Source organism: Magnolia sinica, chromosome 1 (assembly GCF_029962835.1).
Source record: "Magnolia sinica isolate HGM2019 chromosome 1, MsV1, whole genome shotgun sequence".
Classification (NCBI taxonomy): Eukaryota; Viridiplantae; Streptophyta; class Magnoliopsida; order Magnoliales; family Magnoliaceae; genus Magnolia; species Magnolia sinica.
Window position 1 is genome coordinate 22,554,205 of NC_080573.1, and position 24,631 is coordinate 22,578,835.

The 24,631-nt window shown below is 37.4% G+C and overlaps 1 protein-coding gene across 1 annotated transcript; it reads right to left on the bottom strand.

Annotated features, from left to right (window-relative positions):
- Positions 1-24,095, bottom strand: LOC131242925 (tropinone reductase homolog At5g06060-like). The gene is made up of 5 exons (XM_058241906.1): positions 23,989-24,095; positions 19,849-20,056; positions 11,243-11,459; positions 9,476-9,582; positions 1-368 (listed from the first exon to the last, which is right to left on the bottom strand). Exons 1-5 carry the CDS (start codon positions 24,066-24,068, stop codon positions 180-182), a joined length of 801 nt encoding a protein of 266 aa, XP_058097889.1. The 5' UTR covers positions 24,069-24,095; the 3' UTR covers positions 1-179.
- Positions 24,096-24,631: the final 536 nt, after the last annotated feature.

Sequence of the window (24,631 nt, forward strand, 5' to 3'; positions counted from 1 at the left end):
GGAGAAAAATAAGTATTCTAAAATATTAAGATATAAAGACTTGGCGAACATCATTTATCAATGATGCTGTTATTCTAACCAAGCACTAAAGCTGTCCTTATTCTAGTATCATGGGTTAATCCCACGATACTCATGAAACATTTATTATCACTTGCATCGATCTATGTGACTGATGTATATTAGTCTTTTGATGGGTAGTAACCATTGATAGTGAATCCTCCATCGATAGCTATGACTTGGCCAGTGATGTACGAAGCAACCGGCATGCAAAGGAATGCCACCAAAGATGAAACCTCGTTGGGCTCGGCAAAGCGTCTAGCGGGAGTATAAGAGATCATTTCTTCCACCATTTCCTTGTTAGCCAGAATCTGAGAAACAGAATAAAAACATACGAAAAACAAAACATATATCAAAATGACGGGGTATTTACTGTTGTTTGAACGTCTTCAATGTATGTTGAAACAAGTTATCAAGCCTAAATATTGTATATTTATTCTCTCAGTTGTATTAATTTTCGTGCATTTAAGTGCTAAATTAACTTACTAATATATGTTTTTTATATGTAAGGTAATTCGGAAGTCAAATACGAAATCATGCTTAGGAATGGTGAATTAAAGTTTAAAAAATAATCAAATAAAGATTTAAATATTTGGATGATAGTTGAGAATTTGAATATTAAAGATAAAAGAAAACCAAGTATCAAAGATGAGGAAAGGACTGAAAAATCATACAATTCATCAATAGAAATAACAAATTGTTTGGTCCCAACTAAGGTTAGTTCAGTATGACTGAATGTAACAACCTGAACTTTTTAATACCTGAGTATTGAAAGTTCTCGACTGTTACCATGAAATTTAATTTGGTATGTACATGTGTACGATATCAATCTAGTTATTCTAACCTTACATCTACTCTCCAAGATGAATCTAATCATTGTGAATAATCCTCATCTATAAATCAAGTCATTTGATCGTTGATTTTAAGATAAGACCATCATATATTTAAGTATTTTAATATATCCATCACAACCAACCACTCAATCAAATATTCACTGTTAGATAGAGACATCTGACCATCCACTTTGATTTTAGACCATTCAATCATAATAAACTAATATCTGATCTCCACATCCGTACGTACACATATCATATTGAGATTCTGATTTGTTCATCTTGATCAACCCTTATGAATATGCTTAACTCACCATTAGAATTACAATCCGAGAAACTTACACATGTGAACAAGTTACTCAAATATAACAATATGCATCTTCTACCTCTTGATCACTTTAAAAACCCACTTGTGTTCATCCTTTTACAAAACCGATCGTACATACACCTACATACATGGTGAGGGTAGCAACCATCAAGTATTCCTATTTTTAACATATCATCTGACCGTCCATCATATTTGGATCTCCCAAACGGACCATCCGAGTATTAGGATAATTCAATTATCTAAAGATCTTAAGTTATATATTCAAACCACCGGATAATGTTTCAATTAGATATGTACAACTATAATTATGAAGCACAGAGTGTGTTAGCAATTTAAAAGAGCATTTTGGACATTCTTGGGAGATCGGGGCCCAAACTGGACAGATGGAAAGAGCACAAAAAATGAAGAATGCCTGCCAAATTTTAAAACATTTGGACGGTCCATTTCGACGTAATGAACATTATAAATTAGTTTAGAAATGAATGACAAAATGGTAAATACCTAATACTATTAAATGCCAGGTTCACGCCCTATTGAACCTTGTGGCCCACCCGATCAACGGAGCTATTCCATTTTCAGACCCTTATCCTAACAAGGCCTGTCCAATTCAATGAACATAGCATCGTGCAACTACAAACAATATAGTGGACTCCACGTAAAAGAATTCAATTCACGTGAAATTGCAAATGTCACAGCAAACACACATTTCATGGTAAGGAGGTTTTAATCGGTGTCACTCATACATTTCTTGAATTAGTGGCCACGGGATACTTGGATTAGTTCCATCTTTTTTCCCACGGCCTAACATGACCCTATAAAACCAATGGAGTGAATTTCTTAAGAAATCATCACAAGTGGACCCCACTGGTCCGTAAAAATCAGCCAAAGTGAAAGCTTCAACCTCGGAGAAAACCGAGAGAATCCCACACAAGCCCCGGAATCATCGAAGATGGAAGGATCATTGCAATCCCGTGCAAGAAACCACCACCACTTGGATGCAATGAACCCACCAAACGAACTCCTTTCTACCAAATCCAAACCACCCCAGACTCCAACAAGAAGATTCTGATCCAAGCACAGAGTCTAGAAAGAATGGGAACGCTGAGATCGCCGGGCTTTTTTCCGTAAATTCGGATTGAAATCCCGCGTGGAAAAATGTCACTCCAACATTCGGTAGGGACCCGATGAAAATAATCTGAGACCTTGATCATGATCTCTCCCAAGCTCCACTTGGACCATCCAACCCATCTGGAAGAGGCAGCATGAAAGAATCCGGGACCAAGAATCAGCGATCCGGATCTCCGGTGAGCCACACCATAGAAAATAGTGGTGATGATGACACCCACTGTTGAAACTTTCCAAGGCCCACTGTGATGTGCCTATACCATAGAACCTGCCCAAGTCTAGTTTCCTTAGGTCCACGGTGAGTTGGTCGATAAGATGGATGGTGCGGATCATCGTAGTGTGGACCCCATTCATCAGAAAAAAATAATTTAACGTGCATGGACGTTACTACCCAGTGACGTGAGATAGTGGAAGCCCTCTTAGGTAGGAGAGGTGGTCGCAGTCGTAGAACCACCATGATGTATGGGTTTAGTCCATGCCGTCAATCCTCTTTGACGGATCATATTACGATAAAAATCAACCAGATAGGGATCTCAGGTGGACCGCATCATAGGAAACAGTGGGCCGCTGGTGGGCCACTTGTGGGGACCACCTTGTTGCATCTGTTTCTTCCGTGTCGTCCATCCTCTCCACTAGGTCATTTAGGCATTGACCCTGAATATCTGCCTGATCCAAAACTAAGACGGACCGCATCACTGGGGACAACAGGGGTGGTAGCCACCTTCAGCGTGTGAGTGACGCTGCCTCCCTTAGGCAGTTGGTGGTGGCCCACTCATGGGAGCCCACCTTGATGTATTTGTTTCATCCATGCCGTCCATATGCTTCTTCAGTTTATTTTAATGTATTTGTTTCATCCATGCCGTCCATATGCTTCTCCAGTTTATTTTAGGGCTTGATCTAAAAAATGAGGCCGTTTCAGACCTTAGGTGATCCACACCACAGGAAACAGTGGAGATAAGAATGCCCACCATTAAAGCCTCCCAGGGGTGCTGCCCCCTTCTTTTTCTGCAGCCAACAGGTGGCCCAACTCGGGGGACCCACCATGATGTATGTGCATAATGCACACCGTCCATCCTTTCTGCTAAATTATTTTAGGCCATGGGCCCGAATCGCACCTGGGTCCATATGCCCGTATTGGACCTGAGTCCATATGTTGGTCACATGCCGGCCGGGGCATTGAGGGTCGTTATGTGGTTTAATCGTCACCCAATCTGTGGCACAGGTTTGGATAAACGAGGAAACACAAATATCAGCTTGATCTAGAGCATCTTGGGGTCACACGTGGGACCCATGCAGACAGAGTGCATGTGCACGCTGTCCAGTAAGGGCCACCTTATGGGGCCCACCCTGGTGTGAGGCTGATCTAGTCTTAGGTGGGCCACACCTCAGGAAACAGTGGGAGAATGGTGTCCACCGTTGATACCTTCCCAAGGGCCATTGTGATGTCTGTATATGCTCCATGCTGCCCTTCTGATAGCAGGAACTGACACGATGTACCTATTTTATCCATAATGTTCATATGTTTTTCCATATCAGCTTAGGTCATGAACTCATAGATGAGGCCGATCAGACCGTCAACTGCCGCACCAAATGAAATAGTAAGAGTTGGGTGCTTACCATTGAAAACTTCCACAAACTCATTGTAATGTTTATTGCCACCCAACTTATCCCTGGTCCTAATGTGGACCCCACCATAGTGCATGTATTTGTTTACGCCATCCCAAGTAGGTTTCACCTCGATGTATATGTTACATCCTTACTGATCATTCATTGGTGCATGTATTTGTTTACGCCATCCCAAGTAGGTTTCACCTCGATGTATATGTTACATCCTTACTGATCATCCATTTTACCAGGTGCATGTTATATGCGAAGGCCCAGGTATGTGGCTGATTCTAGTCTCAAGTGGGACATACCACACATGCATTTACATTGCTTAAGGGGCCCACTAATCGAGTCTTACTCCCTATACGTTAGGCCATTTAAGGTCGATTATCATATGATATGTTTGATAACCTGCTAGTATACTTAGCTTGCTAGGTTGCTACCGATAATATGCTTAGTGTGATGGGTAGTATGCCCGCTCATATACCATATGCATCATCTGTATGCATGCTATGAGTGACGGGTGATCATAGCTAGAGGTGGGCACGGGACGACTCGATTCGACTAATTCAACTCATCCTACTCGACCCGAACCAAATGGGTGAGTCATTCCGAACTGAGTAAGCTTCGCCTAATCTGAACTCAAACTGAGTCGAGTTTGAGTTACCTAGTAACTCGACCCAAAACTCGATCCGATTAGACTCGACTCGATCCGAAACCTGACTCGACCCGACTCTCTAACCCTACCCCGACCCGATCCCAACCTCTCTCTCTCTCTCTCTCTCTCTCTCTCTCTCTCTCTCTCTCTCTCATCCAACCTCCTCTTTCAAACCCGGAAACCACCCACCACCATCACCAACCACCCACCACCATCACCTTCCTCCTCTCTCTCCTCTCCACTCCCTCCCTCCCTCATTCTCCTCCTCTTCCTCTTCCAAGCCCGACAACCACCCACCACCATCACCCTCCTCCTCCTCCTCCTCTCCACTCCCTCACTCCCTCATCTTTCAATCCGACTTGGTGTCAACTCAACCCAACTCGGTACTTTTGACGAGATCGGACTCAATCTGGATCAATCTAAGCTTGACCGAACTCGGATCGAGTCAGGCATGCTGGACTCGGTATCGAGTCGAATCAAGTCCGGTTAGGCCTATTTCAAAATCGGATCAAGACGAGTCAGCCCTAACTTGGTCCGACTCAACTCGATGCCCAGCTCTAATCATAGCATATGCCTTTTGGCTTGAGATACTTAGAGAACCCAGACCAAATATGGTAGTCCTACATGATCGCCCAACATATGTAGGATTGATGCATGTTTTGAATAGTTTGATTCATGCATTGTGCATCATATATGACACATTGTATCTACTCCCCGGTGACTCCAGGAAGTAGTCCCATAGCCCTATTAAGACGGGCGGATGGTTTTATGGATACTGAAAACTATTGAGATTACAAGACATCACAAGCGTCCCTAGGTGAAAGTCCCTAAACCTTGTGGTACCAGTAGGATACTCTAATGTCTACATCAAGTGGATTCATGAATACACAATAGTTGGATACAAGTAGACCGTGTCTCCCACTGTATCAGGTTCGGTTTGAAAGAGGTTTGACTTTACTCGCTTGGGTGCAGAGGACTATAGGCTAGATTAAGTCTATCTAACTCGTGAAATGGGTTCACTATCGACAAGTTGGGTGGTTTCTATGTACCACTGATGAGGCGGATAGTAAGGTCTTTTGCAGTTGCTTGGTCTTGCACCAATGGGTGACAGTTAGTGTCGGAAGTGTACTAGACTTCAGTGATGATCCAATTGAGAACTATTATGATATGTGGACTAGTGGAGGATTGACATGTTGTATTGCATCTTTAGTATATGACATTTGGTCAGGTAAGCTCTTACATCGCATAGCCTAAGTATAGCTGATAGCATTTATGGACTTGCTAGTTTATCACTCCATTATGTCCTCGTACTCTGATATTCGTATACTTGGCGCATGCATTACACACACACACACACACATTATCTATGCTTCATAGTAAGCTTGTGCACGTTGTTTATGTACATGTTATGCTAAACCGCAATAGCATTTAGGTAAGAGCATATGCTTGATCTTTTGGACTTTTGTTAGATCATGTATTTCCCTTCCAGCAATATACTCAAACTGATATTATAGTGGAAATGCAATAATGTTTTTAGTTTTAGTACACTTGTGGTTATGCTCATGTACAAAAAAAAAATACCATAAAAATCCTCCTTATGAGATCTAAGGATTAGAACCTGGTGTATGAGAGCTAGGAGCCGAGAATGGGGTATTACAGAGGCTATCACTTCCGGATTCAGAGCTCGAGAATTCTGTGAGCCCGTTTACCGAGTTTGAAGTGTGACATTAGTAAAGGAGGCATTCAAGGAAGGTGTTTAGTTGTGAGGGATGATGAATGAACTCGAGCTTCAGCAGGAGGCCATGCCAATAAATTGTGACAACAAAAATCCAATCAACTTGGCAAATAATTTGGTTTACCATTTTAAAACTAATTAAACATATTGATGTTCATCATCATTTTATCCAACAAGTGCTTAAGAAAAGCGGTGTGACTCTCGAGAAGATCCACACAAGTGTGAATACTACAGACATACTTACAAAAGTGATTCCCAAAGAGAAGTTCAGATTTCGTGTGACTTCTCTAGGTCTGGCAAAGATTTGATAAAGACGAAGTATGCACGAGAAGCGATAATAACGTTATGATGGAAGATGATTAGAGATGATATTGACAGCTTGAAGCAATGAAGTATGTAGATTGAATCCATGGTAGAGATTGTTGTTTGGATGTCTTCAATATATGTTAAAACTGAGGATTTTGATCAATCGACAGCCTAACTCAATCGATTGAAATTACCTCGGATTGTACAAATTGCTCATTGAAAAGTTTTGGACCTGGTCAATTAATTGACTTGATTGATCAATACTAGTCGAAAATCCCTCTAAACTCTCTGAATACTTTTGAGCATGTTCAATTGGTTGAACTCACCTACTCAATCAATCGAAGGCTACTCGATCAATCCTTAGGTCAAAGACGTGCACAATTTTGCTTAATTACATGATTTGTTTCCTATTTCGATTGTAATATTATATATATATATATATATCAGGTGTAATCGAGATTAGGGTATTCCAATGCATCATTAAGAAATTCTAGAGAGAGCTACGGTTTTGGAGATGGTTTTTGAAAGGTTCTTATTTGTGTAATTGCATCAATCTCTTATAATTCGTTTATTATAGTAGATTGTTTGTTGCTTTGTGTCATGATATTTTTCCCACAAGAATTTTTCATGTAAAAATCATGTGTTCTCTGTAGTGCTTGTCTACGATTTATATCTTTCTTATTTGATTCAAATTTGGGGTTTGCCTTTGCGATTCCCCAACATTTACTAGCTAAACCCTAAAAGGTTCTTCCAGTAAAATCTTTAGGAATTAAGATTTTAGCAAATAATGCCTTTAAGGAATAAAAAATTACCTATCATCTTTTTCTTTTTCTTTTTTTTTCGATAAAAAATTTCCAAATTAAAATTTTTTTTTTTCCTTCTAAAAGTGATATAGTCGAGAATTGTGGGGCCTACATGGTTTGTGTGTGACGTCCAACCCAGGAACGAATGATTACCAACATGATGATCATGCCAAGCAAAAAACTAGTGATCAATCATTAGATAGGCTACATGTGAATTTGAATGCTTTTGATTGGTGTATGTTGTGAATTTGAATGCTTTTGATTGGTGTATGTTGTTATTTGTGGTGTGGACCACCTTATGATTGAATCCACTTAAGTTTTTCCTTTGATAACTGTGATGGGGTGCATCTGATGAACAGGCTAGATGTCATACACATGACACGCACAGGGGCCCATAATTCTTTACTTCACTAAAATTTCAAGACCAAAAATAAATAAATGAGTATATTTTGGTAATTTCTCCCCTCTAATAGATTTCCACTAGTGGAGGCATTATTTGATAAAATCTGAATTTCTATAGAACTTTGACATAGCAATCACAGTTTTTAATTATTGAGTTTGCATTGGTTGGCATAGCCATTTATTATTTTAGCTCATATGAACATGAACAAAAAAATGCATACTGCTACCCATGTACTCTAGGCTTCTCTTTCTTAAGGGCCTATTTGGTTTCCCAATTTTCTATGAAATGAAATGCAACTGAGTCCTCATTATCATTTTCATATGTTTGTTTATACATGAATTATAGCTTGTATATGGACAATCAAATACACTTATGAAGTAAACTATGATTATTATATTTTTCTATTATAAAATTATCATTTTTTGCAATAATTTAAGGGTGAAACAAACAATGTAACAAAGTCATCATTGGATCCTTACTCATGCCTAAGTAGTAGACTCACCGGAATTTCAAAACGAAGTCATGGTTTTGAGTACCCATTGTGGTGAAAAAACTATGCTGGTGTAGTGTGTAAAAAAAATGTCATCGGTGTAGTCTAATATAAGTGATGTCACTACAGAATTATGAGAGTAAATAATCATTTATCCCCATTTACTATCCTAATTGGAACAAATAGGCCTTTAATGTCATTGAGCATTGTGTGGAAAGTGAGCGTGGGAGCTTTTCAATTGGAAGCTGACTGCCTACTTCTGAGTAACTCTATGTGGACCACCTTGGATTATGTGTCCTATCCACACCATCCATCTATTTTCCAGCTCATTTTAGGACATGAGCTTATAATTGTAGCATATCCACAGCTCAAGTGGACAACACCACAGGAAACAGTGGGGATAATGACATCCACCCTTGAAAACCTTCCTATAGGGCCCACAATGACGTGTATTTGTCATCCAACCCACTCGTAAGGTCACACAGGCGGGGATGAAAGGAAAACACAAATATCGGCCTGATACAAAACGCTTCTGCCTCCAAGAATTTTTCAATGTGTCAATTCACACTGTTTCCTATGGCATGGTCCACTTGAGCTTTAGATATGCTTCAATCTTGGGCACATACTCTAAAATGAGATGGTAAAATGGATAGACAGTGTGCATATAAGACATAAATCACGATGGCCCCACAGAGAGTTAGTACACAATCCTTCTTCTTCTTTTTTTTCAAATGTAATCTAGAAATTCAAATTCATCGCAATGTCCTTGAGACATCTTGACCTTGACATGGGACCGGAATCCTCTAGAACACTTCAATAATAAAGCTATGTGGCCCGTCATGTTGTTACCATGACATTCCGGCCCTCTGCCCATCAGATGCTCCTCAATGATACAATGAAAATTAAGGTTTCTGCCTTGATGTACTAAATGGATTTTGCACATGTCACATGGTAGGCCCCATAGGGTGTTTCATGCATTGTATAAAACATGTGTTCTAGATGATTCCGATCCCTCAACTTGGGAGGGGCTCAATGTTCAAGTCCATATTACCTCCTCTTCCCCTCAGACATAGTTGTTTACATGGACTCTTTCATCTACAAGTGAATAGAATATCAGAGGAGAGAAACTTACATCAGCCACAAGGGGAGTCTTTGTTATCCAAGGTGCAACACTATTAGTCCGTATATTGTCTTTTGCCCACTCGCACGCCAGATTCTTCGTGAGCTGATTCAATGCTCCTAGTAAAAACAACATGGAAAATTAGAAAGTTTGTGCATCATATTTCATTAACGATCGATTGTATCTACAAACAAGAGAGATTCTCCAGTGCTCTCCTACTTGCATTGGGACACTTAAACAGTCCAATCTATTGATCTGAACTTTTGATTATATTCAAAGCACATTTTATGTACTACAATGCAAACATCATGCTCATTTGACAAACACCAGTCATTTAATGAATGGCCTTTAATATCGACAGAAGTGATAATTTCCTTTAAATTAAATAGGTCCAGTCGACAATTTGACTCTTCTATTTGTAAGAGCCTATAATGGATTGCTTATGTTTCTAAATAATCATGTTTCGTGGAAATTACAACAGTTCCATCTATGGCTTAAAAAATGGATGGTTGGGAAAAACAAGGCCAATCGAAGATTGATTGGATTATCTTATTAGCATGGTCTTTTTGTATGATAGCTTCTTTAATGTGTCATGAACTTAATGAATAGTTCATGTTGATCGAATGGACTGTCCAAGTGAACAGAAGGAACTAGGAGCACTATGACTTTATAGTAGGGTTAATAATAGTAATACGTGCCCCTAACATGCCAACCTAATCGACATTCAGGTGCAAGATCCAAGCTGTCCATCAAATGGGTAAGAGCATGTAGATCACCTGGCCCACAGTTCTAAAACTCGGTGATTCAACTGGAAACTCAGCAAGTCAAGACTTAGGAAGAAACCCCGAATCTTTATGAAACTCATTAGTGAGCTTAACTCGGTCATACTAGGCATGATTTGTTGAGATGGCTTGCCTACTCAATCAATTCGAAACGACTTGGCATAACCCATAAAAATATATAATAAGCTGTTGGTGGGAATCAAACTTATGACTCATTTCTTAAAATTATTTTTTCTTGACATTTACAAATGTTTTGATTGCAATGCAATAAAAGAAAACTATTTTCCCTATAAAATTATAACAACTCAAAATTTTGGGTGCAAGTTTATCTGTACGTGATAATGTATGGTTACGCTTGTAAATGCATAAATTTTAATTGTTTATCTGTATTTTAGCTTGAATTGAAACCCTGGGGAGTACTTCTCATTCTTGGATTAAGTCAATCGACCATTGTTTAATAGGACAAACCTCCAAATACTCTAGTATTCTCACCCGATTATCAAAACCAATTGTGAAAATATCCTATCACCATCAGATGAAGACATTTAGCTATCCATTTCGAATTTAGACCACCCGATCATTGTAAACAATCCTCTATATCCATATGTACACATCAAATTTAGAATCCAATTTGTATATCTTGTACATTACTTAAAAAGTGGCTTAACCTACCATCGATGTTATGATCTAGGTAATTTGCATATGTGAACGAGTCATTCCAATCAAATAATGCTCATTGTTAACATAGATCACTTGCAAGAAGCACCTTATGCATACACGAGACCAATCTTCTCATAATTTAGTCATACATGGTCATATTGGATATATCTACTTATTTTTGCACTTGGAGTTGGTGTATTTATTCTGGCATACCCTTAGAATTGAAAACAAACCGAGCAGCCAACAGATTCTAGATGGTCGGACCTGCATAATGGGGGGCTTGAAATCTAAATGCTTGGCACAAGTGGGAGGTTCCCATGTTTTCCATGAAAATTACCTTTAGTCGCTGCATAAACGGATCCGACGATTGTAGCTACCAAACCAGCAACCGAGGATATGAAAACGATGTTTCCCTGTCCCGAGGCTTTCAAAAGCGGATGAGCGAGTTGGCTTAAATGGTATGCCGATTCCAAGTTTGTGGCCATTACAAATGAGAATTCTTCAGCAGTAATATCTACCGTTGGTTTCCAGATGTACATTCCAGCATTGCTTATCTAAAGCAAGACAATCACAACTAGCATTAGTTACTATGTTCCAAAAAGCACATACATTTATCCTGTAATGAGGGAGATCTAAAACTCAATTGGGCCATGCCATAGGATAACGGGGCCACAACAGTTTTGGATTGTGCTGATTTTGAGTTTTCTGTTCGTCTTGGTCTTAGAAACCTTATGAACGGCTTGGGTGGCATATTAACATCATGGTAGGTCCAGGAAAGTTTCAACAGTGTTTGCTTCCATCCACACTGTTTTGAGAGGTGTGGCCCACTCGACCCTTGGTTCTGCCTTATTTTTTGGTTCATGTTGTAACATGAGAGGGCTAAAATGATAGATAGAGTGGATGTTACACAGATATCTACATGAGCCTTACATATGAATATATTACAACTCCCCTTACAAGGAGCCTCTGCAATGCCGCCAATATGACAACCGCTCCATTCATTAGGTTCCGCTAACTCATTTTAGAACGTGAGAACATGAGACCAAAAAATAAGGTAGATTGAAAAACTCAAGTGTGCCAAGCACAGTTCATCAAATATTCAGTCCTATTTCCTACCTATTACTATTTATTTATTTATTTTTATTTTTGGTTAAAAGTTTGAAAGAAATCAATTGCTGAGAAGACATCTAGTGCCAAAAATTCAGGTCATTCTATTCACCAGGTGGACCAACCAACATATGCAAATGACAGCACTGTTTAAGAAAACGGCCTAACGGTCCACATTCAACGTATAGGTATGGCCTTCCCTATGAGTGGAATAGCCTAGATTTTTGTGCCAGGTCTTTTGCACGCAATAAGCCACATTATCCTCGGTGTTATACATGTTTGGACGGTGGATGGTCAAACTTGGCAGCAAGCCACGTTACCAGTTGTAAGTGTTGACAACAGAGATGGCAATTGCAAGAACACAAAAGTAGAATTATGTTGTATTTAGTTTAAAATTTTATTTGAAAATTGAAATTTCAAATATTTTGGTTTCCCTCCTCATTTGAAAATTCTAATATTTTTTAGTGGTGGGTTTTGTTTTACATTGGATTTATTAAAGAAAATATTTTTGTATATAAGATAGGTTTTTTGCCTTGGGGCATGAGCCCTATTAAGGGGGCATGTGAATTTGATGGCGATATGCCAATAGATCTAATATATGTCATTGACCACACACGTGCGCGCACCGAGCTGAGTTTGTATGTGCGTGCGCAATGCGACAGGACGCGATAGGCTAGGCTGGGCGTAGGTGCTGGTGCGTGCGTACTCGCATGTGTGTGTATGGGTATTCGCAGGACTTTATTTGTGAGAGTGTACTCGTACTTGCGTCTTTTCGCTTTAAACTATGAAAAATCATTTTTCCTCTTATAAAACTCTCTCTGTTCTGATTTATAAATTTTGTTATTGTTGAGTTCGTCGCTGAATTAATTCAGCACTTTCGAGTTAAACCGCAAGTTGTTCGAGCCTGCATACAGTGAGTGCACCACTGGGACCGGGTCATAGTCATTGTATCTTGGATGTCAATTGCTCTAGAAACCTGTTGCACTTGGGACGTTGTCCAAGAGGAAAAATTTTGATTTCAAGCCAAGTGACTCATATCACGCATTGACTCAATTTAATAAGTCTTTTTTTAAAAATTTTATTTTCTTTTTCGGTTTTCGATTTTTTAATAGTCTATATTTGATTGAACAAAATATTCCAACAATCTTGAAATTGAATTATTAAATTAAATACACTATGAGTACCATAATAGTAAATGCTTCTGCCGAGTTAGCCAAAATCTAACCGTTCACTAGATAATGCTTTAAACAGTGGAAATAGAAACTTATGTTCGCACTGACAACTCTTAAAGTTTCATACATACTGTCTGAATAATTTATTGTAGATCCAGCAAATCAAACTGAAGTAGCAGATGAAAATAATTGTAAAAATTATATTTTGAATTCTTTGTCCAATGAACTATATGATGTGTATGTTTTTTACGAGTCTACTAAAGATATATGAATTACTTTAGAAAAGAAGTACGTTCTGGAAGATGTAAGTACTAAGAAACATGCAATCGTTAATTTCCTTCATTATGAAATGACAAACGATAAACCTGTCACAAATCAGATTCATGATTTTCAAATTTTAATTCATGAACTATCATCAGAAGGAATTAAGTTGGATGAAGCATTTTTATTAGGAGCGCTGATAGAAAAGCTACTGCCGCCCTAGAAAGAATATAAGAATAGAATGAAACATTAAAAAAAATGGTGTTTCATTGGAAACTACAATCGTAAACATTCAAATAGAGGAGGCCAATAGAAATAAGGAACAAAAAGAAAATACAAATAAGATACATTTAAAGGCGAATCTTGTAAAATCAAGTTGGAAAAATAATAAGAAGAAAAAGAGCAAATGTCTTAACTGTGGCAAACCTGTACATTATGTCAATAAATTTAAGCTCAAAATGAAGAATACAAACAATCAATTAATGAAAAAAGAAAAATTGCTACAACTGTGGAAAGCCTGGGTGTCACATTAAAACCTATAGGCTTAAGAAAAACAAAGATAAGTTGCAAGCTAATTTTACAGAAATAGACAATCAGTCTAACATGGTAGTAGATGTGGTGTCAGAATTTTTTCTTATAAACAACTTAGAGTGAGTGCTAGACACTTGTGTAAGTAAACACGTGTGCAAGGATCATATCATGTTTACCTCCTACCAAGTACCAGGAGATGATGAACAAGTGTTCATGGGTAATGCTAGAACATTTTCAGTTGTAGGGAAAAGGAAACTACTTCTGAGACTCACTTCTAGAAAGACTCTGCTATTGAATGATGTCCTACATGTGCCTAACATTAGAAGAAACTTGGTCTCTGGTCCGCTCCTTAATAAGACTGGTGTCAAGTTAGTATTTGATTCAGATAAACTTGTAATGACTAAGAATGGAACTTTTGTTAGTAAGGGATACTGTAGTGATGGTCTATTCATTATAAATGTATCTAATGATGATGATGATGATGATAATAATAATAATAATAATAATAATAAGATATTCAGTTATGTTTATTTCGTTGAATCCTTTTATCTATGACATGATAGATTATGTCATGTGAATGCAGTATCTTTGAACAAAATGAAAATATTAGGTTTATCACTTAATATTTTTAATGGAGAATTTAATAAATGTGAAACATTTGTAGAATCAAAATTCATTAAAAAAACCTTTAAAAGAATAAAACGATCATCTATTCTGCTAGAGTTGATACACAATGACTTGGGTAATTTTAGAAATCATATGTCTAGAAGTGGAAATGGATATTATACAACTTTTATAGATGACTATTATATATTCGCTGAAGTTAATTTGTTAAGAAACAAAGATTAAACTTTAGATGATTTTTTTAACTATAAAACTAAGGTTAAAAATTACTTAAATATAAAAACTAAGGGTCTGTTTGGCCGGCTGGATTAGATGGGCTTAGGTGGGATGGAATTGCATCTAATCCTGTGCCAATTCCACTCCATGTTTGGGAAGAGTGGAAAAGCTTGGAAGTAGGTTAGATGGAATCTTATTAGGTCCCGTGCCAATTTCACTCAATGTTAGCAAGTTGTGTAGGTCCCACCATGATGAGTGGGCTATATCCACACCGTCCACCCATTTTTTGAGATCATTTTAGAGCATGGGCCAAAAAATCAGGTAGATCTAAACCTTAAGTGGACCCCACCATAGAAAGCAACGGGGATTAAATACTTACCGTTGGACACTTCTTTGGGGCCACATAAGTTTTGGATTTGCCTCATTTTTAGGCCCATGCTATAAAATGAGGTTACAAAACAAATGAACGGTTTGGATATAACACATGTATGTTATTCTCAATAGTTTCAAATGATAATGGGTATATCCTTTCATTGTACCACCATATTACAAACAAAGCAGGGAATTAAGCTTAGCCCATGGTAACAAGGAACAATCCCTGCGATGGGTAATAATTATGTTTTTTTGAATCCCATCCCACCTAATACCGTGGGATCAGTCCAGCCAAACAGGCCCTAAAAGACTTAGAACAGATAGAGTAGGTGAGTATGAATCTTCTCAATTTAGAAAATTATGTCAAAAGAGTAGAGTGGTTCACAAAACTACAGCTCCTTATACACCAGAACAAAATGAAATATCAGAATGTAAGAATATAACTGTAATTGAGATGATGAATGCCGTGTTAAACAGTTCAGGCCTACCCTCAAATATGTGGGGAGAAGTAATTTTGTCTGCTTGTTATATCCTAAATATGATTCATTCTAAGTCTTATGAACAAACACCTTACGAAGTTTGGAATAATCATGTTCCTAGTTATAAATATATTAAAGCGTAGGGGTGTCTTGCTAAAGTAGGATTGCCTGAAACTAAGAAAAGAAAGTTAGGTCCTACAACAACTGATTGTATATTCATAGGGTACGCACAAAACAGTGCAGCGTACAAGTTTCTAATTTTAAAGACTAAGGATAATATTCTACATCTTAATACAATTATAAAAGCTAAGGATGTAGAGTTCTTTGATAACGTATTTCCTATGAAATTGAAGTCTATAGCAAGATAATCAGATATCGCGTCTACAAGTAAAAGTGCTTACGAGAAAGTAGTAGAAGAGATACAACCAAAAAAATGTACTAGAGTTAGAAGAAAAACTAATCTAGGAGATGACTTTTTCACTTTTTTAGTAGAAGATGATCCTACAACTTATACAGAAGCAATTATCTCTCTAGATACAACCTTCTAAAAGGAAGCAATAAATGATGAATTAGAATCTATTATATCTAATAATACTTAAGAACTTATAGACCTAACACCTGGAAACAAACTAATAGCTTGTAAATGGGTGTTTAGAAAGAAATTAAAATTAGATGGGACTATTAATAAGTTTAGAGCTAGGCTAGTAGCAAAAAGGCTTTAAACAAAAAGAATAAATATATTATTTTAATACATATTTTCGTATAAGTAGGATTACAACTATTAGAGTCTTAATAGCGATAGCTTCCATATATAAACTGGTGGTACACCAGCTGGACGTTAAGACGGCTTTCCTAAATGGAGATTTAGAAGAAAAAATATATATGGAGCAACCTGAGGGAAATAAGATATCAAGTAAAGGAAAAAAGTATGTAGACTACTTAAATTACTATATGGTTTAAAACAGGATCCTAAACAATGACAGGAAAAATTTAATGGTGTTTTAAAATTAAATGGTTATTATATAAATGATGTAGATAGATGTTGATATAGTAAAATTTCTGAAAATGATTATGTTATTATATGCCTTTATGTTGATGATATGCTTATTTTTAGAACTAATATTAAATTAATTATTGCAACTAAGAAATTCTTGTCATTTAAATTTAACATGAAAGACTTAGGAGAGGCTAGTGTAATCTTGGGTATTGAAGTAATCAGAAAAGATGGTGTTATTGTATTATTACAATCTCATTACATTGAGAAATTACTGAGAAAGTTTAACCATTTTGACTATTTATCTGTCAGTACACCTTATGATTACAGTGTGATTTTTATGAAGAATATAAGTAGTAGTATGTCTCAATCGAAGTATTCCAAAATAATTAGTAGCCTCATGTATCTAACAAATTGCATTAGACTAGACATAGCTTTCGGAATAGGAAGGCTAAGTAGATATACACATAATTTTGGAAAAGAGCATTGGAATGACTTGTCTAGGATTTTGATATACCTAAAAAGTAGTATGGCCTATTGTTTACATTATAATGATTATCCTGCTATATTAGAATGATACAGTGATGCTAATTAAACACTGATTCAGATGAGGCAAAATCCACTAACGGATATGTCTTCACTTTAGAAGGAGGAGCAGTCTCTTAGAAGTCTACCAAACAGTCGTTTATCGCTCGGTCAACTATGGAATCTGAGTTTTTTACCTTAGAAAAGGTTGGATCAAAAATTGAGAGGCTTAGAAATCTTTTAACTGATGTACTGTTGTGGTCAAATCCTGTATCAGCCATGTCTATTCATCATGATTGTCAAGCAGCTATAGCAAAAGCCAAGAGTAAAATATATAATGAAAATAGCAGACATATTAGACTTAAAACACAACATAGTGAAACACATGTTGTGTGATGGAATTATATATACCTATTAACTTTGTGAGGTCAAAAACGAATCTAACAGATCTTCTGACCAAAGGACTATATATCTAAAAGATTAGTCAATGATACATAAAAAAGAATGAGCTGTCAGTGTCGGCAACCCAGCCTATATAAGTGAAAATCGCATGAGATAGGTTCAATAAGTAAACAATAAGATACGAGGTATACGATTGTTCTGATATAAATGAGCCCCTTTTATGGTGTAGCAGTGTGAGCAGCAACGTAAAAGGATGAGTCTTTTAGAAATCTTAATGAATACATATACATATATTTGGTGTTGTATACAGTTGCTGCATACACTTGATGAAATTCACCTATATGGGTGTGGAAGTGGAGACCGCTTGTGATGGAATTATATATATCTATTGACTTTGTGATGTCAAAAACGAATCTAACAGATCTTCTGACCAAAGGACTATATATCTAAAAGATTAGTCAATGATACATCAAAAAGAATGGGGCTAAGCTTAATATATGAGCTGTCAGTGTCGGCAACCCAGCCTATACAAGTGAAAATCCCATGAGATAGGTTCAATAAGTAAACAATAAGATACGAGGTAAACGATTATTCTGATATAAATGAGCCCCTTTTATGGTGTAGCAGTGTAAGCAGCAATGCAAAAGGATGAGTCTTTTAGAAATCTTAATGAATAAATATATATATATTTGGTGTTGTATACAGTTGCTGCATACACTTGATGAAATTCACCTATATGGATGTGGAGGTGGAAACCGCTTCCTATGAGAATTTAAGTGAATTCTTTAGAGCACTCATGAAATCCTGATAATGGTGTGTGACAAAAAAACACTGAACCACAAAATTACTTGCAGAGAAAGAGTTGTGCGAGTTGCATGTACTTACGTTTTACACTAAAATGATTCATGTTTAAGATTATGGTCTTACCTAATTCATATACACTTATCTTGATTACTCTAATGTAAGTTCAAGTCTATAGTGACACCGATACCATTACACAACTATTACGCTTTAACTCGAAAGACTTTTTATTTTAAAAGATATTGGGATTGTTGTATTTTGTTTCAAAATTTATCTTAAAATTAAATTTTCAAATATTTTGGCTTCCCTCCTTATTAGAAATTTCTGATGTCTTTTAGTTGTGGATTTTGTCTCACATTGGATTTACTAAAGAAAATATTTTCGTATATAACGTAAATTTTTTTCCTTGGGGCTTGAGCACCATTTAGGGGGCATGTGAATTTAGTCTTTGGGGGGTGGGGGGTATGCCAATAACCCTAATTTAAGTCATTGACCACGCACAAAGCCGCGCCGCGCCATGTCCGTGTTTGTGTCCATGTGCGCGTGCACATGCGCATGCGTGACGTGACGCGATGTGAGGGGACAGGACGAGACAGGCTGGGTGCCGGTGCAGGTGTACTTGCATTGGTATGTGTATGGGTACTCATGAGACTTTATTAAACCCTTTCAAAAAAGTTCTTAATGCATCACTTTAGAGTCTATATAAAGACTTCCGTTTCAATTTTCAAACTATGAAAATTCTTTTCTCCTCTTATAAAACTCTCTCTGTTCTGGTTTGTAAGTTTTATTGTTGTTGAGTTCATTGCCAAGTTAATTTAGCACTTTTGGGTTAAGTTGCAAATGGTTCGAGCTCGCGTACAGTGAGTGCACCACTGGGACCAGGTCATAGTTGTTGTATCCTAGAGGTCGATTGCTTTTGAAATCTGTTACACTTGGGATGCTATCCAAGGGGAACAAATTTGATTTCAAGCTTAGTGACTCACATCACGCCTCGACTCAATTCAATAAGTCTTCTTTCTCAATTTTATTTTATTTTTTTGTTTCTTAATTTTTAATAGTCTATTTGATTCAACCAAATATTCCAACAAATTAAACATGCAAAACTATGGAAAACTGAATGTAACGTGCTGGACCACATTGTGTGAGTAAGCAGATGGTTCGGACAGAAATGACAATTTTCCATGTTCAATTCAACATATGCAAAAGTGGTGACCACATAATGAGTCCGACTAAGTTGATTTTTTGGCTAAAACCAGTGAACCACAAATAGGCATAACAACCAGCAGTGGGCCTACTGTTGGTTTAGAGCTGGTTTTTGAATTGGTCTAGTCAGGCCTGGACCTACACTTTTAAATTTGTTTATTAATAGAGTTGGGCTCAAGTTGTTCACAGAGCCTCTCAGCCAGCCTGTGCACGTTGCCTGACACGTTTAAGATTGCAAGGGCATTCTTGAACTTACGAAAATGTTGAGCTTCCCCTGGAATAACGAGGAGACCTCTTCCATCAGTTTCTCACGTGCTACACGCACTTTTACATCACAAACAGAACCCGTCACATGGAAACCTGATTCTTTCCATTTATGTAAGCACTGATCCAGCTCCACTTTGTTGCGGGCACATGTGTGTACGGTCGCTCCAAACCCAGCCAGCTCTTCCACAGTAGCAAGCCTGGAGGACATTGATGGACCAATCAACGATTGGCTGATATATCAGTTTTCTAAAGAAAAGGGACGTGGATTGCCTACTGACATTGCACTACTAGATGGTGCTATATATGTGGCCCACCATTGATGTATGTGTTTATCTATGTACTAAAAAATGAAGCATACCAAAATCTCAGGTGGAATGTATCATAAAAAACCAATGGTGATTAAACTCCCATTGTTAAAATCTTCTTGGGGTTAATAAAAGTTTTCGATCAAGCTGATGTTTGTGTTTTCCTTTCATGGAGGTCTTTGTGACCTAAACAACACGGTGGATGGCAAATAAGCATTAAAGTAGGACTTAGATGTTTTTAATGGTGGTTGCTCAATCACCACTATTTTTCTGAGGTGTAGCCTACCTGCGATTTGGATCTGCTTTATTGTTGGGCTCGTGGCAAAAAATAATAATCCAAAATGGATGGATGGTGTGGATAAAATCATTGTTGTCAAATGCGATCGCATATGCGCATGTTGTGGATCAAATCGCATATACCATGATGGCATATGCGATCCTGGCAAGTATGCCATGGCATACTTTTATATGCAATAAATATGCGATCGCATATGCGAGTATGCGATCGCATACTGCATATGCGATTGCATATTTCCTAATAATCAGAGTGGAAGCAATTTTTTTATTTTTTATTTTTTCAATTTGGAGAACTTTTGCCTATAAATAGATACTCATATCCCTTCCATTTTAACTATTCTCTACTCCAAAGCTCTAAATCTATTACTCTCTCTCTTATTCTAATCTCTCTACAATTACTTCAAGTATGTTTATTTTTTGTATTTTACAAGTTGTACTTACTTTTTGTAAATTAAGCTGTAAGTTATAACCTTTAAGTTGTTTCAAGTTATCCATTTATCGGTAAAATTTCCTTGCTCGAAGTTTATAATAATTAGTTCTCTTTTAATGTAGCTTGATTGTTTTGTTAAAATTTATATAATATAATATAAGTAATTAAATATATATATATATATATATATATATATATATATATATATATATATATATATATATATATATATATATATAACTTAATTAATATATTATATATAATTAAAAAAGGGTCTACTTATATAAAAATTAAAAATAAAACTCAAATTCATCCCGATTTTTTTAAAAAAAATTATTTTTAAAATTTTTTTATTTTATAAAATATATACCACAGCATATATGATTGTACTATCGCATATGCTAATAGCATACAATGGCATATGCGATTTGTCAATACATTCATTGCTGTGGAACCCACGTAGAACTGTCTATAGAAAAATGGATTGGAAGCTGACAGATGTTTGTTATATCAAAGTCATCCAATGGCTACTGGCCCTACAATGATGTTTGTTATATCAAAGTCATCCATCCATTTTGGATCATTAATTTAGCCCATGAGACAAAAAATAAAAATAAAAAAATAAGGTAAACTAAAATATCATGTGGACAACACCGTCGAAACAGTGCTTGATTGAACCCCCTCTATTAAAAACTTCCTAGGGCGTAATGTTTATTTATCTTCCAATCTTTTGATTAAGCTGAAAGACATAGATGAAAGGAAAATACGAATATTAGTTTGATCCAAAACTTTCATGGCCTACCGGAAATTTTTAATAATGAGCATTTAATCACCATGGTTTACTTTGGCCTGGTTCACCTGAGATTTTAACCGACTTAAATTTTAGATCATGCCCTAAAATAAATGACAGTATACATCATGGTGGGCCCGCCGGGCATCATCTTGTAGCAAGTTGAGCAAGCAATCCGCGTCCGGATGATACAAAATAGTTGGAAAAACACAAATGGAGTAGAGTCATCTGCCTAAGGTACACGTGACAGGGTGATGTGTTAACCGGAAGAGGGACGCGGATTAGGTACTAATCCAACGTACGTGGCTTGGCTAGTGACGCTGCCACCAGCCAGGTGGCTAGTGGTCGGTGCTACATGGCCCCACCCTATGTATGTATTTTATCTACGCCGTCCATCCATTTTGAAAGATAATTTTAGGGCTAAATCCCAAAAATGAGGTAGATATAAATCTCAGGTGGAGCACACTATAGGAAAACAGTTGTGATTGAATTTCCACCATTAAAAACCTCCTAGGGCCTACTGTAATGGTTATTTGACATCTAACCAGTTGATTAGGTCATACAGACTTGGATGAAGTGAATAAAAATATATCAGCTTGATCCAAGACTTTTATGGTCCACAATAAGTTTTTAATGGTGGGCGTTCAATCAACACTGTGCGGTCCACTTGAGATTTGTATAACCTTATTTTTGGGGTCATTCTATAAAATGATTTGAGAGAATGGGTGAACGGCATGGATGAAAAACACACATCATGGTGGGGCCCACAGAGCACCGACTACTAGCCGGGGTGAGTAGCCGATCCGTTTCCTAATCCAACCTGACCGAGCTCAGAACCGGCTCGGGTTCCGAGGACGTGGATTATGCACCATACCTGCCTGTTGGAGCTCTGAATATACTATATTAATAAACACGAAAATCACGGTAGCCCCTCAAATCGGGGCCGGATTTCCTGCTAAAAAGGCTTTCGCATTAAGTTCCTGCGCAAGGATGCTGAATGGGGTCCACAGAGATGTTTGTGAGATATCCACCCCATTCATCCTTTTTGAAAGCTCATTTTAGATAATTCAACCAAAAATGATGTGGATCAAAAACTCAAGTGGGTCACACGAGAGGGAAAATTCGGAAAAGAAATTTCTATGGTTGAAATCTTTCTGGGCTCCACATTGATGTTTGTATGCCATCCAAACCATTTATAAGGTCATTACACTGGGATGAAGCGAAAATACCAAAAAAAAAAAAAAAAATGCCTAACACAAAAATTTTATAGCCCTAAAAATGTTTCAATGATGCACACTGAATCCCCACTTTTTCTTCTCGTGTGGCTCACTTAAGTTTTGGATACACATAATTTTTCGTGGGATGTCCTAAAATGAGCTCTCAAAGCATATGAACGTAGTTAATTTATCAAAAACATCTTTGTGAGCCCCACCTAGCATCCTTGGGCAGGAACTTCAAAGGCTTTCCTCAAAGCCCTATCCTGTTATAGGGACAAGCCGGGTGCGTCCCTGGAGGTATCTCTCCAGTGAGGTCTACTATCCAAGCAAAGTTGCTGAAGATCCAAGAAATTCGATGATCTTGGCATACGAACCATAGCAAATGAAGGGCCAAATATAAGTGCTCAACCGTCCAATCCTTTGATCAACGGTTAGGATCATCAAATCAATCCTATTTTATTCTTGATTTTTTTTTTCTCCCAATACTAGCGCGTCAGGGCAGAAAATATCAAACAACACTTGTATAGTATCTTCAGACACCGTGATACGCTAGCGTTCAAGAGCCGGTGTAACAAAACGTTGTGGCGCCCACTATGATGTTTATGTGAAATCCACTCCCTCCATCAATTTCGCCAGATGATGTTAATTTCTGATCACAAAAATCAGGTAGATCTAAAGCTCAAGTGGGCCACATAAAAGAAAAAGGTAGTTTGGGATCTGGATTTCTAACAATTGTGGTGTACGTCTGGTGAGCCCCACATGATGAATGGATGAGATCTCTAAATAGTGTGGTGTACATGTAGTGGGCCTTATGCAATGAATGAACTGAATCTCGACCAACCGCATTGATTTCACAAAGGGTCCTTACTCTTTGCCAGGTGGTAGACTCGCAGGAGTTTCAACTCCCGGTCAAGGGTTCGAGCACCGATAGGTGGTGAAATTTCACCCACGGGAGTGCGTGGAGTGTGGATAAAAAAACAAAAAAAAAGAAAAAAAAGAAAGAAAAGAGGGCGATCCCATCATTTCCTAACAGTTGGGCAGGTAAATGAAAATGTTTAGAAATGAGGAAAGAGAGAGGGGGAGAGAGAACCCAATTCCTTTGGTGCCGCCGGTGACTAAGGCAGTCATTCCTTGGAGGGACCATCCCTTCTTGCGCGCTGCTTCTCCCATTGTCTTCTTTTCAACTAAAAACAACAGTGCATCCGCCCAATGGGTATATATTAGCATTATTGAACGAAAGCAATAAGACTGATTTGGAAGTGGGCCATGGACTGATTTAACCTTTTTTATTTTAACTCTCCAATAATTGACAATTGATGCAATAATCATTAATGTTTATCATAAACTATATCTACAAGGGCAAATATGTCATAAGAAAATGTAGTTTTTAGAAAAGGATAATTTAAAATTTTCACAAAAGTTTTTTATTTTTTATTTATCTAAACGCACAATCACATCCCACGCACTCATAACACACTGAATTTTCACCACAATGGATACTCAAACCCATGACCTCGTGTTGAAACCCTAGTCAGTCTGTCACTAAGCCATGAGTAAGGACTCAAATTTTCACAAAAGCCACCGCAATATTTGGACAATCTTAAGCGTGCACAAAACAAATTAAAAAGAAAAAAGAAAAACACATTGGTATGTATTCAAGATGTGGCCTTGTGTTTTTCTTTTTTTCTTTTTTTGTTTTGTATGCACGTAAGATTATCCAAAATCTGGAGATG